Source organism: Podarcis cretensis (assembly GCF_951804945.1).
Source record: "Podarcis cretensis genome assembly, chromosome: 14".
Taxonomy (NCBI): Eukaryota; Metazoa; Chordata; class Lepidosauria; order Squamata; family Lacertidae; genus Podarcis; species Podarcis cretensis.
This window is the reverse complement of record NC_137183.1, coordinates 28527787-28546019: the sequence shown is the minus strand read 5'-3', so window position 1 is coordinate 28546019 and position 18233 is coordinate 28527787. Positions and strand designations below refer to the sequence as shown.

Sequence of the window (18233 nt, the reverse complement as noted above, 5' to 3'; positions counted from 1 at the left end):
TTATCTACTTGCACTTTGACGTGCTTTTGAACTGCTAGGTTGGCAGGAGCAGGGACCGAGCAACAGGAGCTCACCCCGTCGCGGGGATTCGAACCACCAACCTTCTGATCGGCAAGTCCTAGGCTTTGTGGTTTAACCCACAGCGCCTAGGCTTTGTGGTTTAACCCACAGCGCCACCCGCGTCCTTAACACTAGATCCCGGTTTATGGCAAAGGAGCCCCCTTGCACCCCACTGCAACAACCACTTTCCACTGTGGCAAAGATTTCATAACCAAGGGGCAATGGAGCCAGGAACTGCTCCGTTGTTTTGTGTTCTGTTCAGGTCGTTTCCTTTTTCAGAGCCTGTTCTGGCCAGAAGGGTCCAAAGTTCAAGCCAGGAACTTGGTGGCTACGGAGGGAATGGAATAAAAAATGTCTCAAATTGAATGTCACTGGCCTGCATGAAGGACTCCACGATTTGAAAGCAGAGACACTGAATGTACTTTTGATACTCATGGAAATCTTTTAATAAAAACATTAAAAAGAAAAGGGAGATGGCCTAATGCCACATTTTAAACAAGTGTTATGCCAATTCTTGCAAATAATAAAGGCTATATTTAAAGAAGATAGGGATGGGGAGGGGTAGGATGAGAGAGAGAGAGCAAACCTTAATAAGGGAAATGACAAGGTGGTCAATGAGGAGAAGAGTTATTGAGGAGGTGCAAAGAGAGGGGGACTGGAGAGTCAGAGCTGAGATGCCCTCTCAATGATGAGGATGAGGATGATGATAATTTATTTATACCCTGCCCATCTGGCTGGGTTTCCCCAGCCACTCTGGGCGGCTCCCAATCGAATATTAAAAACACAATACAGCATTAAACATTAAAAACTTCCCTAAACAGGGCTGCCTTCAGATGTCTTCTAAAAGTAGGATAGTTGCTCATTTCCTTGACATCTGATGGGAGGGTGTTCCATAGGGCAGGCGCCACTACCAAGAAGGCCCTCTGAGTCTGAATCCTGGCAAAACAGAGGCACTGTGGATGAGCAGGTTCCCGAGCCCAGAGAGCTAAATCTATTGCCTGCTTTGGATAAGGACCTTCTACTGCTTCTGGAGCAGGTTCATATTCTGGAGGTGCTCCGAGATCCATCTCTGTAGCTAGAGGGCCAAGTGACCTCTGCATCAACCAGCTTCAGCTGGCAAGGCAGCTATGTCTGTTTCTGGACCGGGATAGCCTGACCACGGTCATCCATGCACTGTTATTCTTCAGACTGGACTGCTGCAATGTGCTTGGTGTGGGGCTGCCCCTGAGGTTGTCCCAGAAATGCAAAATGCAGAAACTCAACTGCTCACCGGGGCAGAATAATGCCCTGGCACTACGACGGCGGTACTGAAAGAATTGCACTGGCTGCCAATTAAATCACTCGGCTAAGGAGACTTGAAAGATGACCTCACCCCTTGCAACAACCAACCGGTTACTATGCTCGGCTTGCTGCAGATACCACCTCACCAGGTAATCCTTTCTGCGACCCTTTGGAACTCCCTCCCACTACAGTGCATAAATCAGACAGGCGCTGTCTCTCTTGCCTTTTTTGTGATCCCTCTTCCAGCAAGCCTTCTAAGTGGACACTTTAAAAAATCATTGCCTGCATAGGATGCCTTTAATTAAGAAACTCCTGGCTCAGAGCGCCAGAGCGGCTCAGCGAGAACTGGCTCCTCCAAGCCTCTTTGGGGTCTCAGGAAGGGGAGGGTCCTTCCCACCACCTGCTGCTCCTTTTAGCTGGAGGTGCTGGCAAGGATTGAACCAGGGACCCTCTGGACGCCCAAGGCAGCTGCACGAGCTGCGCCTGGCCAGCCCTCTTCCTCTCTCTGTCATCAGGCAACCTCGCAGGATTGCTGCTAGGAGACAGAAATGCCAGGCTGCCCCGCTGGGAGAGGAGCGAGATGAGAAGCCAGCATCTAAATCCACAAAAGGGAAATGCAATCCCACCAAATCACCACTTTGGTCCCGTCCCCCCACCCCCACCCCTTACCTGCGTTTGGAGGAGTTTCGGCTAATTTTGCTCTGCAGTTTCCCCATGATCTCAAAGGCACTCGCCAGACGAAAGCGCTTAGCCTGGCAGAAGGACAGGGAAGGAATTAAAGGAAAGAACTTAGTGCCTTATGTTTACACACATCTCAGCAGCTTCTGATCAAGCCCCTCTCATCTGCTGGCCACCTTCCCAGCCTCCTCCTGCCTCTTAGCTCCAGAAGTATGCCAGTGCAGATGCCAAACCTGTGACAGCATTGCTCTTATCTTCCATTGTTGCTGTTTGGGGGGGGAAAGGCTACAAACCAGCAGGAAACGCAAGCCGTTGTAAAATTAAAAATAATTAATATAATTATATATAGAAAAGCTATCACATCCATTATAGTTGGCTTAGGGCTGGTCCACCATTCCTGCCTATCCCCTGATGGGTTCAGGACTGTGCTGTTGCCTCGGGGAAGGGACACATTATTAATTATTATTATTATTATTATTATTATTATTATTATTACCATCATATTTATTTATACATACATACATACCCTGCACATCTGGCTGGGTTTCCCCAGCACAAATAATGATGATGATGATAATAATAATAATAATAATGATGCAATAAAACATCAAACATTAAAAACTTCCCTAAACAGGGCTGTCTTCAGATGTCTTCTAAATGTCAGATCATTATTTATTTCCTTGACATCTGATGGGAGGGCATTCCACAGGGCCGGTGCCACTACTGAGAAGGCCCTCTGCCTGCTTCCCTGTAACTTGGCTTCTCACAGTGAGGGAACTGCCAGAAGGCCCTCAGAGCTGGACCTCAGTGTCCGGGTTGAACAATAGACGATCCTTCAGGTATACAGCAGAGAGTGGGGAGACTCCAGATCTTCCAGGGGCACGCCATGCCTGGCTAAGGGAGCAAAGAAAGCACCGACTCCTGTCCGGTCTGCAGAATGCTAGTTCTGTCGGTAAAGCATGAGACTTTTCATCTCAGGGCATTGAGTTTGAGCCCCATGTTGGGCAAAAAGTTCCTGCATTGCAGCGGATTTGGCTAGATGACCCTTCCAACTAAACCATTCTACAGTTCTGTGATTAATATTTTTCTGTTTTTTCGAGCAACATATTCACATCCCGAGAGCTTTCTTGCAAGGTCACTCTGTGGAGACAATGCGCAGAAATAATTTAGGCATTCTTCAGCAGAACAGCCAACTTCTACTTCTTCTTTGGCAATCACTCGTAGCTGAGTAAGATTGTCTTCCATAAACATGGTTTTAACAGTGAGTCCGTAAGTAACTTTGGAGGCCAATTCTGGATCCACATGTCCTTCCACAGTGGGGACATTGGTTCCCGGGCGGGAGTTGATCATGGTATGAATTACAACACCTGTGACTATTGACTCCACAACTTCAGGATTGTCAAAAGAGATAGCACACAAAATTAATTAATTTGAGTCGTGCGACTCAGATTGGGTCGACCGGACCTATTTTTTTAAAAGCAACATGGACTCAAGTTGCTTCTGGGGCTGTTTCGGATCTGCTCCTGCCTGGGGCTAAGCCCACCTGGCTCGGGTCCAGCCCCTCACCCCACCCTGCCGGGTGCAGAGACCCTCCCCACCGGGGAGTTTCCCACCTTTGCAGCTGGGTGGTCTGGTTGGGGGCTCCTGGAACTTCCAGGGGTCAGTGTCTAAATTGAGAAGCGTGGCTGGACAGATGGATGGGGCTAAGTTTCCCTAGGAAGCCCCCCCCCCAAGCCTGAAAGCCATTAAATCTCTCCTGCCCAATCTGAAGAAGCCTCCTGTGGTTACTCAGTAATAACACCGGGAAAATACTCTGTCCATGCTCAGAGGCACATGCCAGAGAAAGTTTAGCCTGCTTAATTTATGAATGTCAGGGCACTGTGAAATGCTCAGGAACAATAATAAAACCATAGTATTATTAGTAGTGGTACTAGTAGGGCTATTCATTAATTAATAGTGCTTCTGTGGCATAAAATCAGTTGCAAAGCCCCGTCTCCAGAGCGGTTCCCTCCCTGGTGAGGAGCTTTCTCTAGGATTAGCAGCGAGATGATCCTCAACCCAGGACAACATTGAGACACAGGCAGCGGTTCTTGCATCAAGATAAACGAATTGGTAGGTGATACGCCTGCAGGGGAGAGTGGTAGAGACTCTTCACATGCTCAGAGAGACCCTCGGCCATCGTTCCTGGAGATTCCCCCCCCCCCAAACCACTGGAGCAGGTCCCATTTTCTGAAAAGCAAAGTGCACGTGTACAGCGGAGGGTTTGTTCTAGCGCTGGAGAGAGAGGGTGGCGCTTTGCACATGCTCGGACCCCTCTTGTTATTCTGCCTGCTTCCCCAACCCCTCCCGTCCCAACTCGACTCCGGGGGCTGAGTTCTAGTCTAGCCCATGGCAGTTCAGCACCTGAGCCACACGACCGGCTATTCCTTGGGGCTGCTTTGCCGGGTCGAGCCAAGCCGCTTGGTGCCTTTCTGCCCCTCGCCGCCGTCTCTCCGCACCCGTCGAACAGCCAGTTAGCTCCTTAGAAGCAAGCGGATATTGCGCGGGTAGACTGCCCCTGCCCGTGGAGGCTCTGGCCGGATGGAGGCGGAAGGGGCGCTCCCCGTCGCTGCTGTTTGCTGCTGCTGCGGGCGGGGCATCCCCAGGGCAGGGAGGCTCCGACGGCGCGGCCCGCCCACCTGAGCCGCTGCCGCAACAGGTGCCTGGCCCGGCGCGCCCTCGGTCCTTCCTCCCTCTCCGCCATGGCTCAGGCGCCGGGAGCGGGGGAACGCCGCCACCTCGGGGAGACCACAAGCCCCGGTGAGGGGCGCCCCCAAGCTGGAGGCGTCTGCCCGGAGCATGCCCTAGACCTGGCTTGGTTCTGCTGCACCGAGAGGCGGCTCGTCTGCGCCCAGTGCCCCGTCCAGGGCGGCTGCCGGGACCACCGGGTGCGCCCGTTGGCCGAGGAGGCAGCCGAGAGGAGGGTGAGCCTCGACGGGGAGGGTGCTGCTGGGGACGGGGCGGCTCTCTTAGGGGTACTGTGGCAAAGCCCTCTCCCTCTCCACACACATCCCCAGTCGAATTTCCCTGCCGGGTATTTGTAGAATTATTAAGAGTGCATCTGAGCATATGCAAAGTGCATTCCCTTTGCATTGCATCACCACCTCCCAAATGTCAGCAAATGGGGATTTTGGGCATGCAGGAAGAGGCCCAGGGACACCATTTCAGAGCTTTGAGTCCCTGTGGAGTTTTGTATTTTAGAGCTGGTGCCAGCCTGGTTTCCAGTGTAAAGTTGGCCAAGAAACTCCTTCCTGGAACTCCCCAGTCCTGTTTTGGGGTGAGCTGGGTGGCGGGTGCACTCTGCACATTCTCAGAGGCATAGTTTATTCACTTTCACACTGAAAGCACCAGTGTATGGGGAGGGAGGAGATTTCAGCATCCTACTTTTCCCCTACTCATTTTTTTTTTGTTTATTTGTTTCAGAACAAAATAGTGGACGAGTGTGAAAAGCTTCAGCTCCAGAGTGCCACAATTGCCAAATTTGCCACAGAGGTGTTGCCAGAGAAGAAGAAGCGTGTTGTGGTAATAACGTGGTCTGGGGAGAATTTGCAGCTGAATTATTAACCCCCTAGTGCACATAACTTTGGGGTCTCCTGCCCCATCCATAACAGCCTCTCCCAACTTGTAGTTCCCAGATATTCCTGGACTACAGCCTCCATCATCCACAGCCAGCAGTGAGCTACATCAGGGATGATGTGGGTTGTAGTCCAGCAACATTGGAGGACCCAAGGTTGGCAGAGGCTGCTGTGTGATATCCCCCTCTGGTCCAGGAGCCATTTTTCGCAGGTGCAATCTGGTGGGGCTCTTGTGCCTTTCGCAACCGCCGAACAGGCAGAAATACACTAGGTCTAGCTTGAACCTCTGCCTGTTGGATTTCCGTCTGCGAACTGCACCTGCTGGATTGCTCCATGTGTTGGGTATTCTGGCAAGCTATGACCCTCATTTGTGAGGTCTGCACTGGCTATCAATCAGGACACGTTGAAGGCTTTGGTGCTAACAGGCCCTATACAGGTCAGGATCAGGATACTTGAAATACAGGTGATCTGTGAGAAAGTTCCTCCTTCAAGTTTGTCTGTTTCCCCCCCCCCAAAAAAACCCAAAACACTCCAGTTACCTGCTGTACAGTGACTCAGAGTAGCGCTTTCGGTGTAGCTGTCCCGTTCTGTGAAACAGCATTCCTGTTGAGATACGCCAGCTCTCTGCGCTTTCCGGAAACCATGGGATATGTTTTCGCTCCAACTGGCTTTTCCTGCTGGACGAAACAGTCTCACTGTCTCAGGTGTTCATACTGAGTTTGTTTTAAAACCCATTTTCTCCCTCTGTGTGTGTGTGGCGGTGGGGGGGGGGTTGTACTGTTTTAAATGTCAATGAGTTGCCTTGAGACAGTCTTGGATATTATTGGAATTATTATTTAATGTGGTGCTGCTGTTAAAAGGCTTGGGAGCCCTGCTAGGAAAAAGGTAGCAACCGTCTCAGGCAGATTCAACCTGTCCCTAACCTTGGTTAACAGGTGGGACTTGGAGAGTTGGGGGGGGGCTCTTCTTAGGGAGCCCCTTCCTACCCTGTGACTTAGGGGATGAAACCTGCCTCTGGCATGGGGACCAGATGATTCGAGGCATATGTGGGGCAGGAATTTATGTTTGATTTTTGCCGGAGCCTGGAGACAATGAAGCAGGTGAAGTCCGAAGAGTTGGCAGCTTTCCCCCCTCAAACAGGAATCTGTGGGGGGCTCCTTGTCTCGTTTTGGGGGTGGGGGTGTCACCCAGCCAAAGCTGGTTGCTGGGATTCCCCTTGCTGTCCTCGTGGACCTTGCTTGGCGCTTAAGCTCAAGAGCAGATGCAGGAATCCTTAGCAGCAGGGCTGGACCAAGACATTTTATGGCCCCTGAGGCAGACCGCAAAATGATGCATACACACACCCCACCAGAGAAGAAAGGGGGAGTGAAGTTGTACGTCATGAACCATGGACGAGTGGTTGCTAAAATTACTGGATTTAGCTGAGATGGTGAAATCTACAATTTTTAATCAGAGAAAAGTCCTTGTCAACATTTACTAAAGACTCAAAACATCTTACAGACTTTTTGCATGAAAAAGAGCTCATGATATTTGGTTTTGAAGACTAGTAAGGTTGGTTTGTAGAAAGTGGATTTGTTGGGTGTAATCTTGGAGTGGATACGTTGGATATTTTTCATATATAGATGACAGATGAAGATTTGGAAGTTCTCTTTTTTTCTTTTCCCCAGGCCTTTCCCTCCCCTTTCCCTTTCTCCTTTCTCTGTCTTCCTGTCTGTTTCTCTCTCTCCTTTTCTGGTCTGTGTTTTTATTTAGATTACTATATTTTTCGCTCTATAAGACGCACCAGACCATAAAACGCACCTAGTTTTTGGAAGAGGAAAACAAGAAGAAGAAAAATTCTGAATCCCAGAAGCCAGGACAGCAAGCGGGACTGCTGCGCAGCGATCCCGCTTGCTGTCCTGGCTTATGGGATAGCCGCGCGCAGCCTCCTCCAGTCAAGGGGAGCCTTCACCCCCTGCCCGGGAGAGACTGCGTGCGGCTAAGGCTCCTCCAAGAGTCGCGCTCCCTTTAAAGAGCACGTGGAGTGTGTGTGCGGCTCTTGGGGGCTTTTCCCCAAGGAGGGAGAAGGGCTGCCCTTCTCCCTCCACGGGGAAAAGCCCTGAAGAGCCACACACATGCTCCATGCGGCTCTTTAAAGGGAGCACTGAGCAGAGCCTCCCGCCTGCATTCGCCCCATAAGATGCACACACATTTCACCTTACTTGTTAGGAGGGGAAAAGTGCATCTTATAGAGCGAAAAATACGGTAGCTTTTTGGTACAAAGATATTTGATATCAATTTTTAAAAATCTGCCCCTGTGGATCTTGCCGCCTGAGGTGGCTGCCTCACCTTGCCTCATGAGTGGGCCGGCCCTTAGCAGTGAGCAAAGGCAGGGCTTATCTTCTTCTGTATGTTTGAAATGCGTCAGTGAACCACCAGCAGGCTTACGAAAAGGAAAGAAGTTCCTGCAGCCCATTGTCTCTGCATAACCGCAGCTTTTGTGGCCTATGACTCCCTTGTGGGAAGTTTCATTTTCGGGGAGCTCTGCCCTGACGCTCTCCAGCCCATTATGGTCCATGGGAAAGTCTGCCTGGCTTAACATGCAGACATTTCCCAGGCCCCCTCCCCAATGGCATCTCCAGTTTAAAAGTGGGGTGTCAGAAAGCAGGTGGTCAGGAAAGACCCAGTCCAAAGAGAAGACCTGGTACTACTCAGTCAGTAGAGCATGAGACAGTTAATCTCAGGGTTGTGGATTCGAGTCCCACATTGGGCCAAAGATTACTACATTGCATGGGTTGGACTAGATGACCCGCTTGGTCCCTTACAACGCAACAATTCTATGATTGGTGATGACGGGAATTGTAGTGCTGCTCCCCACACGGGGCTTGGGTGGGCTGGTGTCGTGCAGATTCCCATTTCACCTTGTCCCCCTTTCTCAGACTGTGGCCAGCAGTGCCCGGGAGGTCCTGATCCAGCGCCTGAACCTTGTGAGGAGTGTGTGTGATAGCGAGGAGCAGCGGCTGCTGGATGTGGCCCACTCCGAGGAGGAGCGTGCCCACCAGAACATCCTCACCCAGCAGGTCCACTGGAATGAATCACTACGGAAACTGGACGCCCTCCGGACTTACATGGTGACCATGATCACCAGCACAGATGATGGTGGCCTGGTGGTAAGCATTGGTGATGGGTCCCAAGTGAGGCTCACTCTCACCTCGCAGTTTGCATGTGCTAGGTTTAGTCTCTTCTCTCAGTTATGGTGAGCTGTGAAACGGACAGAGATATAAACATTTATCCTCCATTCTTTGGCTCGTAGTCAAGAGGCATAAGCAACTCACGAATTTTGGGAAGCTCCAACAAAATGACAATTACACAGGCATGCCCTTAAAAATGCAGTATCACAGCAGAAATCAATTTTAAAGCCTGTTTCTTTATTTTAAAGATTGTGTTGAATTATAAAAGATGAAAGAGCTTAACAAATGCATACCTCCAAAAATAAATATTTCCCCAGAGACGATTTCAGCAGCGATAGAATTAAACCTTGGATGCCCATCAAAAAGTCCCTTCCCGCTTTTTTGTTTATTTGGTTTATTTCATAAATAAAATAATTGCAAAAACAACTTCAAAGCAGTTTGCAAAAAGATAAAGCATGAAAATTGAGGGGGGAAATCACCAAAATAGTTTCTGACAATGATTTCAGGCTATGGGAGTATGATGAAACTGAAGGGTGACACACACACACACACACACACACACACACACACACCCTGGGTTGGTTGTAGGTGATTTCCCCCATGGCAGCTTCAGTTGGCTACACTTAGCCCACCTACCATATCCAGATGAACCAAGGTTGGCTGTGAAGTGCTTTTAAAATCTGGTTGTAGACCCTGGTTAAGAGCAAGCCCTGCTTCACCTTATCTATGGTTAAGCACGGCATGATGGCCAACCATAGCTAAGGCCAGTGGTGGCTGATGCCTGACAGAAATGGAAGGGCAGAAAGCAGGGAGCCCCACAGTGGGCGGAGCCAGAGTTAATAGTAGGTGGAGCCAGAGTGAGGAGGATGAGCCAGCTCACTCTAGTTTTGCCCCCTCCCCTCCATCCTTCTGTTCCCTGCTGAGGTCCGAAGAATCAGCACAAAGGCAGAGAAGGGAGCTGGCAGGCAGGGGCCCCTGTCACCCACTGCTAGACTAGATGGGAGAAAGAAGACAGGCAGGCAGGGGCTGGCGGACAGGCTGAGGTTGGCAGGGCAGCCCCCCTGTCTGGCTATGGGAAAAGTGGGTGGGATGGGTGGAAGAAGTGAAGTCATCTGTGGTTAAGGAAAGGGCAATCATAATCAGTCTCTGGCTTCCTGCCTGCTTATATTGAAACTCGTCTTGAGATTGTGGTCAAATTGAAAGAGCTAAAAATAAAGCAAAAATGTCATCATGTTGGGCTTTTCTTAAAAAATTAAAAAGCTGCCATGCTTCAGGTTTTTTTAAAAAAACATTTTTTATTGAGTTTTACATCATTTTTAACATAATCACAACTAACAATATAATCACAAAATAAATTTATTTTGTGATTTATTTTGTGCCATGCTTCAATTTATAGGAAGCGACATTGTACAGTCAAACCTCAGCTCCCAAACGTCTCCGTTTTGGAACGTTTTGACTCCCGAATGCCGAAAACTCAGAAGTAAACGCTCCACTTTCTGAACGTTTTTTGGAAGCCGAATGGCTGATGTGGCTTCCACTTGAATGCAGGAAGCTCCTGCAACCAATCAGAAGCCACGCCTTGGTTGTCGAACATTTTGGAAGCCAAACGGGCTTACGGAATGGATTATGTTCAACAACTAAGGTTTGATTGTACCAGGCCAGGTCAGGTGGGCTCTGTCTGGTAGCCCTTCTCCAGGGTCTCTCAGGCCAGGGAGGCTCTTTCCCCTGCCCACCCGCAACTTGAGGCCCCCCCCTTTTCACTGCAGGGACCCTGGAGCTGAGCCAGGGCCCCTTTCCACTCTTACCCTGGGGTTCCCATCCATGGCGTCAAATGGACCTCCATCTATTTAGCAGTGGTAATGTTCTGTTTTCATAGAGGTCTTTTTGGTAACTTTCTCTCTCTCTTTGTTTCTAGCAGGCAGAGGAGGAAATCTTTGAGAGGTGAGTGAAGACATCTTTGATTCCTACTTCTACCTCCCCCCACCTCAAAAAAAGCAATAAATAGGAGCATAGGAACATGGCAACAGGCCTGAGGAGCCTGACCAAAGGGGCTTCATCCAGTCTCAACAAAATATTAACATCACAATAAAACGTCAACCATTAAAAACTTCCCTGTACAGGACTACCTTCAGATGCCTTCTAAAATTCATATAGTTTTTATCTTATTGACATCTGATGGGAAGGCATTCTGCGGGGAGACAGACACCACTACTGAGAAGGCCCTTTGCCTGGTTTCCTGTAACTGGCCTTTTATTCCTACTCTCTGCTTCTTGTTCGTTAACTAACTGCCGAGATGTAAGAACTGTCCTCCTGTTTCAGGATAGCTGTTTGCTCAGGCACATCTGGTGGTTTTGATACCGCTGTCTAGATTCCCACCAACACTCTGAAATAACTCTAAAGGGGAGTCAGACAGGACTTACTTGTGCAGAAGCCATGCTGATTTACCTTCAGCAAGACCTGTTCTTCCCTATGCTTCCTAATGCTGCCACTGATAATGATACCAGAATTGGTATCAACTGGCCTGCACTTTTTTTGGATATCTTTAAAAGAAATGTTTTATATTGTTAGGCTCAACAGCAGTTTCACACACTGAGTTGTTTAAGAACTCTTCAGATGGAATCTGTCTAGATTGAATGATTTATTTGTTTTTAATTTGTCTAGGATGTCCTCTCTTGCATCTCTTTGCCTTTCTGCTATCTCAATATACTCCTCTGTCAGCCCTTTAATTTCCTTCCTACCCAGTGGGTCAGCTGCCTCCCTAGTGGGCTTTCTGCTTCTGATGTGTTTTTTAAAAATGCTGTAAATGTATTTTGTGCTATTAAAAGCACATTCCTCATTGCCTCCTTCCGGTGTGTGTGTGTGCAAGTTTGTGTTTCTTTCTGTTCTATTCCTTTGGGCAAGGCTTTTGTCCACAGGCCTGGTGGGAAAGCTATTGTTTGCCTCCTTTCTGTAATTATTTTTATCATGTGTTTTGTGTTTTTTATATTGTAATTATACGTTGTGAACCGCCCTGAGATCTACGGGTAGAAGGCGGTCTACAAATTTAATAAATAAAATAAAAATAAATACAGTTGGACCTCGGGTTAAGTACTTAATTCATTCTGAAGGTCCGTTCTTAGCCTGAAACTGTTCTTAACCTGAAGCACCACTTTAGCTAATGGGGCCTCCTGCTGCTGCCGCACCGCCGGAACACGTTTTCTGTTCTCATCCTGAAGCAAAGTTCTTAACCCAAGGTACTATTCCTGGGTTAGCGGAGTCTGTATCCTGAAGCGTCTGTAACCTGAAGAGTATGTAACCCAAGGTACCACTGTACCCTAAAGAGCTAAGGATACTGATATATATCATACGTAACAGTGTATTTTACTGGGAATGAATTGAAAAGTGGTACGTTAAAACTGACCCCAGTTGTTTCTGCTGTGTTGGTTTAGGACAGAGGAAGCTGAAGGAATCCTGAAGCCCCATGAGTCAGAAAAGCTGGACTTTAACCCATGGTGCCTCCAGAGCCCATTAGTGAGCCGGCTATGGGCCTTAGCTGTTCTCTGTCGGGCCTCAGGTCAGTGTCTTTCCCTTGTGGGGTGGGAGTCATTATCCAGGCCACCTCCACCAGCCTTCCTGCTTTTGCTGCCTTTCAGTCAGCTACGTTCTCAACACCTTTCTACCGAGTGTGTGGTGACCAGTTTGTTTCTCCACCCAGAACAGATGAAGTCCACGTGGATGAGAAAACAGTCAGCCCCCTCTTGCAGCTCTCGGAGGACAAGAGAACGCTGACCTTCAGCCCCAAGAAAAACAGCAGGCCCGACCCCGGTGGCCCGGCGCGGTTTGACCACTGGCCCAACGCCTTGGCCGAGGAATCGTTCTGTTCGGGGGTCCATGTCTGGAGAGTCCGGGTGGCCAAAAGCGGTGCTTACAAGCTGGGCATCTCCTATGGCTCCCTGGAGCGCAAGGGGGCTGGGCCCGAAGCCCGCCTGGGTTGCAACGCTTCCTCCTGGGTTTTCTCCCGCTATGGCACCGAGTTCCAGTTTTCCCACAACGGCCGACACCAGGCAGTGGAGATGCTCAAGTGCCCAGCTGAGATCGGAGTCTTGGTGGACTTGGATGCTGGAGAGATGCTGTTTTTTGACCCGGATTCCTGTGCCATTCTGCACATGCACCACGAAGCCTTCGCCAGCCCCATCTACCCAGCCTTGGCTGTGGCAGATCAGAGCCTCTCTCTGATGTGAGGAGAGCCAACACTGCAAGGTTGCAGTCATCTTCACCAAGGTTGTTATTTCCTAAAGCTGAGCGGGGCTGGATCACCTTATATTCCAGCAAGATGAGCACTGTGGTTCTGGCAGGACGATGCCAACTTGTGCCAGGAAGCGAGAGGGCTTTGCTCTGGCGCAGCTCATGGGTTGTCTCTGGCTCTGTGTTCAGAGCAGATGGGAGCTGCAGTTTGCAGCTAAGTATCTTACCAGAGGAGGCCATGAAGGAGTCAGTGACAAGGGCTGAAAGGCTTGGTTTGGGAGGGACATTCTACCTGCTCCAAGATGGCCATTCTCACTGTTATTTAGCCTTAGCACTGTGCCACCACGAGTCCAGTCAGAAAAGACAATTGTACTGTACTAGTCCCTGAAGGGAAAGGGACAGAGCCGGCGATTAAAAAAAATTATCTGACTAGGAAAACAGAATTCTGCAACCTGTGCAAATTACATAATGGATGAAGCATGTTGCTGCTTTTTTGTCACCACCGAATGTTATAATTATGAATGTAAAGCTACTGTTTAAATACTAGAATTGTGAATTTAAAGCTGCATAATTTAAAGCTACCGTTTTGCACATTTCCCCCCCGCATTTTTGCTGGGAACCTCAGTTCAGTTTGCTAAGAATCTCATTCAGTCTTCCTTCAACCGACACCAGCACGTTCGGTGATTTTGGCAAGCCCGTTCTCTTCCCACATACTTTCCAGCATACCTTTGTGACCATGAGGGCTAGAAACTTGGTTTTTTTCTTAAAATGTGTTATTCTTAGGAAGCAGAACCATGCAGAATGTTGCATAGGATTCTTGTTTTTCTGTCAGACTGTGGCAAACACACCCCACGGGGCAATAAAATGGGAGATCCTAGAATACTGTAATAGAAGGGTAGAATTTGAAAGGGACCCAACGGTCATCTAGTCCAACCCCCAGCAATACAAGAATCACATCCATCAGTCTTTCTCTACTGCATCACATAACAGAAATAGGCTGCCTTTTAAAAGCAGCCTGGCCTCCACTTGCACATTTCATTTGTTCCCAAGGCTATATAACAGGGGCACAAGGATATGCATTCTAACAGCATTTTTATTTATTTTTAAAAGGCACCTACAAACGAAAGCATATAAATAAACAACCAAATACTTTAGGCATTTAAGCCAGGGTCGTTTTATTATCTGTTTGTTATGAAATTGTGCTAAATAATTTAAGCTCAAGTTTTTAAACTTGGGAGAGGTCCTTTTTTGGGCCACAAACTGACTCAAAAGTAATTACATGCATAAATAACTTGTGGCTGTCAGGCGGCAGGCCCAGGATCTTTCTCCCCGATCCTGCTACCTCTTTTCTTTTTATTTATTTTAAAAATTAAATTAGATTATTAATTTAATTATTACTATTTTTAATGTAGAAGAACATAAAATGTTTCCTCCTTCTCTCACCTTCCACCTGCCAACTGAAGTGCTGCAGTCTAGGAGGGACACCAGGTGTGATTTAGCTGAACCCTGACAAAACTCCTCCTCTTAGCCCTTCTCTATAAGGGACGGGAGGTGCATCAGTGATGGTAGGATGTGGGCACTGGGCACTTCCGCATCCTTCTCGAGAGGCTGGCAACCTGATTTATACAGAAAACTGTGCATCCCTGCCTCCCTCGCTGCCTTGTAGTCGTTCACGTAGTTGTCGCCCACGTGAGCTGCCAGCTGAGGAGACACCCCTGTTATGCGGAGTGCCTCCAGGAAAATCCGCTTGTCCGGCTTGGCAAACCCCACTTCATCCGAGGTCAGGACAAAGTCGAAGTGCTGACGGAGGCCACAGTGGGTCAGCACTTCCTGCAGCCTCTGGTCAAAGTTGGAGATGACGGCCATGGGGACCCCCATCCTCTGGCACCGCTGCAGAGTGTCCCTGGCGCCCGGGAGCAACTCCCAGTTGCGGGCGCTGCTGTAATCCCGGTAGAGTTTTTCTGCAATGGGCCGGATTATTTCCTCGCCATGGACACCGGAGAGCCGGAACGTCTCCATGACAACATCCATCCACCACTGCTTGGAGCTGAGGCCTCTGTCTGAGCCATAGTTGGGGAAATGCAGGCTTTGGGCCCTGTAGGCTTGGCGGAAAGACTGGGTGAGGGCTTCGGCCTGTACCTGGACGCCACAGGCCCGGGCCTCAGCAGAGTAGCTCTCGCCCACGGGGACACGGAGGCGAAGGAGGGTGTCCTTCACGTCCCACGTCAAGAGCCGAAGCTTCAGCATGGTGTCAGCGCTAGCCTAGAAAGAGAGGGGAACGAGAGAGGGGAACTAGGCGTCAACACATCTTATCACGGGCAAAATCTTGACTGGCGCAGTTTGGTTCATGGCCCCCCAACGCAAGCAAGGTCTAGAGAGGGAAACACAGCAGCCTCCAGCCAGCATGACCTTGCAGGCTCTGTCCTGGCAGATCTGCAAACTGGTTTCTGTCTCCAAGCTCTGGCAGAGGAGGCCCTTTCTCTGGCAGGAAAATCTTGTCATCTGCCAATCCGGCTGCCGTGCAAGGGGGACTTTCACTTGGAGAGGTGGACTTGCTGCTCGGACGTCCAAGGCCGGAGAATGAAAATGAGAGCGGCCACCTTTGACCAGCGTGCTTTCAGCAGGCAGAATTAGCAACAGGTTAATGACTAATCCCAGACGGCCGCAGACGATGTACTGCAAAGCAGCGGCTGAAGGAGGGAGACTTTTGAGTGCTTTCAACTGTTTTCATTGTGCTTTTCTGCAAAGGCTTCCAACATGGCCCAGGCTTAAAAAAGAAATAAATCACCAGCTGATGAAACACTTAATGAAGTTACAAAAGCCTGAAACAATGAAAGCAGAGAGGGCAGGAACATAACTTTGGCTGCGTACCCTGATCAGATCTTGACGAGGAGCATCTGAAAGACACGCTTCAAGAAATGGGCAGGCAGGGTGAGGTGGGGAGTGGGAGAGACCCACCTAAAATCCAGCATGTTCTCAGCATGAGAATTTGCTTTTGGTGCCAGAATCGAGCTCACAAGCCTTTCAGACAAAAATGCACTCCTAGATATGGCCAGCAGCTGGACAGGAGTGGGGGGTGTCGGAAGGATACTTGATATTTGCAAGGTTAAAAAATGAGTTCAGGTGTGTGTCCAGAAACCCACAATTGCAGATCCGCTGCCAAACAAAACTCTACCAGCAGATCCCTTTCTCTTTTCTGCTGCCCATTTCCCCTGCTTTAAGAGACTCACACACACAACCTGTGCACGCACACACACACCCGTTGCCTGGTGCCTGACTGCCCCTCTTCCTGCTTGTAAGGCAGCAGGAGTAGAAAAAGGCAGCTGAACCAGTTGGGCAGGAAGGTGAGAGCCAGATGGGGCACAGCAGAGGTGGAACTGGGTGTGGGCATGGCTTGGCTGGCCTTCCAACAGGAACACAAAGGGTGATGTTGCACAAGGAACCACCCAGCCCAGCTCCCCTCACCCTCCAGGCACTGCCAGGATCCCTTTCAGGTTGTGCCCTTCCCGTGGCGGGGGTGGGGGTGCAGGATAAGAAGTCATTGGTCACCCTGGCTGGGGGCGGGTGGGCAGTTGGTTTCATGCCTGCCACCCTTCACTGGAGACCTCAAAGCAGAAGGTGCTGGCTGGGGTCATTTAGCTCTCTGGAGTGTATAATTCTCTCTTCACCCTTATCTAGGATTAAAGGGCATTATCTGGAATGCTTGTTATATTCTGCTTCAGAGCCCCAAGAGGCTCTCAAAGCGGCTTACAAAGCTTTTCAGCATGTAACGTGCTCTCAGCACCTCAAGCATCCATCCATCTGGATGGGCAGGATGAGTTAGTGGCTAGGCAAGAGGGGCATTCCTGCTCTTACCTCTCCTGGGTATCACACCAGGAAACAACCTCCCTTGGAGGGGATGGGGTGGGCAGGTAGGGGGGGGATGAAGGAGGCACTGCTGGGGTGGGGGGAGGAGGGGGATGCCGACAGGATCCCCTTCCTGTCAGTGGGTACCAGGGAGTGGGACTGGGAATCGCCTGCCCTCCCTGCTGCCCGTTGTGCCACCTGCCTGATGTTTGCTGCGGGAAAGTGTGAGTGCAGTGGTGAGTTGGTAGGTGTGTTGCCTGCTCCAAACAGGGTTGCACTCCTCCCTCCAAAGGCACAGGTGCGTAGCCTGGGGGGTGTTCCTGGGTCCACCCTTTGCCACTAGAGGCCCAGGTGGCTATGAGTGCTTTTGGGCCAGCTGTGGTTGGCAAAGCTGCTGCAGCTGTTCCTGGACCAGGAAGGAGCCTTTGGCCTATGTCTTGCCATCCTGGCACTCTGGAGAGGATTAATGCAATGAGCTCTGTGTGTGTGGACTGGTGAGGGGGCCCCCTAGCTTCTCTCAAAGTTAACCCAGAAGGTTAAGCATCTGGGTGCAGCCTGGGGCACCATGTAACTTCTCTGCCAGGCAAGCTGCACTGGCTGCCTATTCTAATTTTGCTTTTAGTATTTAGAGCCCTAAACAATTTGGGATCCAGTTACCCCCCCCCCCAATATATCCGAGAGAGTAACTTTACTCCTCAAGAGGCCATTGCTAAGAGGGAGTATTTGGGACTCTGCCAGTTGCTGGGAACCACAGCCTTGCTCTTGTGCTGAGGTCCTGCTTCCTCGTTTCCCACATCTGGTTGGCCGCTGTGAAAGTAGGGTACTGGACTAAATGGGCCATCGGCCTGATCCAGCAATATCCTCTGTTGTCCTTATGGGGTGCGATGCACCAGAGACCAGCCTCTTCTCGAGGTCTTATCTGCAACCAAACGAGAACCGAGTGTTTTGGAGATCGGAGACATTAAAAACACTCTTCTCCAAAACTGTGATCCAGCTACTTTTCAAAATAATAACTACAGTTGTCCTCATTGTCTTTGGTTTTACAGAGCTTGTAAATTTTTGTATTTTATATTTCATCTTATTTTACTGCACGCTACTTTGGCTATTTATTTCCAGGCTTTGAAGCTGCTTTGCAATTAAAAAAACAGAGAGGGGAGGGGCCATGGCCCAACGTAGCCGTAACTGCTCTCCGCACCCAACTTCCTTGCAAGGGGCTCTGGCTGCGCGTGTTCGTGGCCGGAGAGGCGCTCCCGGAGTCGCGCAGAGCTCAGGCGGGGCAGCGGGGGTGGGGGAGGAAGGGAAGACAGCGGCCACCTTACCTCTTATCCGTAGCTTCACCTCGACTGAGTGCGCAAGCGCA

The 18233-nt window shown here is 49.8% G+C and overlaps 3 protein-coding genes across 5 annotated transcripts in view; 1 reads left to right on the top strand and 2 right to left on the bottom strand.

Moving 5' to 3' along the window:
* The window catches only part of WDR31 (WD repeat domain 31), a 19616-nt gene extending 12077 nt beyond the window's left edge, over positions 1-7539 (bottom strand). The window contains exons 1-2 of one of the 2 annotated variants that reach the window (XM_079953042.1): positions 6173-7539; positions 2011-2093 (exon numbers count right to left, since the gene is read on the bottom strand). In XM_079953042.1, the coding sequence (XP_079809168.1) occupies positions 2011-2057 (47 nt within the window). In that variant the 5' untranslated portion in view covers positions 2058-2093; positions 6173-7539. Of the gene's footprint in view, positions 1-2010; positions 2094-4422; positions 4630-6172 lie in introns of those variants that run through there. The other variant, XM_079953041.1, reaches the window with a different exon arrangement.
* BSPRY (B-box and SPRY domain containing) lies at positions 4727-14418 on the top strand. 2 transcript variants are annotated; one of them, XM_079953031.1, is made up of 6 exons: positions 4727-4982; positions 5482-5580; positions 8552-8782; positions 10722-10744; positions 12232-12356; positions 12503-14418. In XM_079953031.1, exons 1-6 carry the CDS (start codon positions 4761-4763, stop codon positions 13021-13023), a joined length of 1221 nt encoding a protein of 406 aa, XP_079809157.1. In that variant the 5' UTR covers positions 4727-4760; the 3' UTR covers positions 13024-14418. The 2 variants fall into 2 exon arrangements, with proteins under 2 accessions (XP_079809157.1, XP_079809156.1); XM_079953030.1 differs by having other exon boundaries at positions 4728-4982; positions 10719-10744.
* Positions 14103-18233, bottom strand: HDHD3 (haloacid dehalogenase like hydrolase domain containing 3). The gene is made up of 2 exons (XM_079953046.1): positions 18193-18233; positions 14103-15794 (listed from the first exon to the last, which is right to left on the bottom strand). Exon 2 carries the CDS (start codon positions 15272-15274, stop codon positions 14552-14554), a length of 723 nt encoding a protein of 240 aa, XP_079809172.1. The 5' UTR covers positions 15275-15794; positions 18193-18233; the 3' UTR covers positions 14103-14551.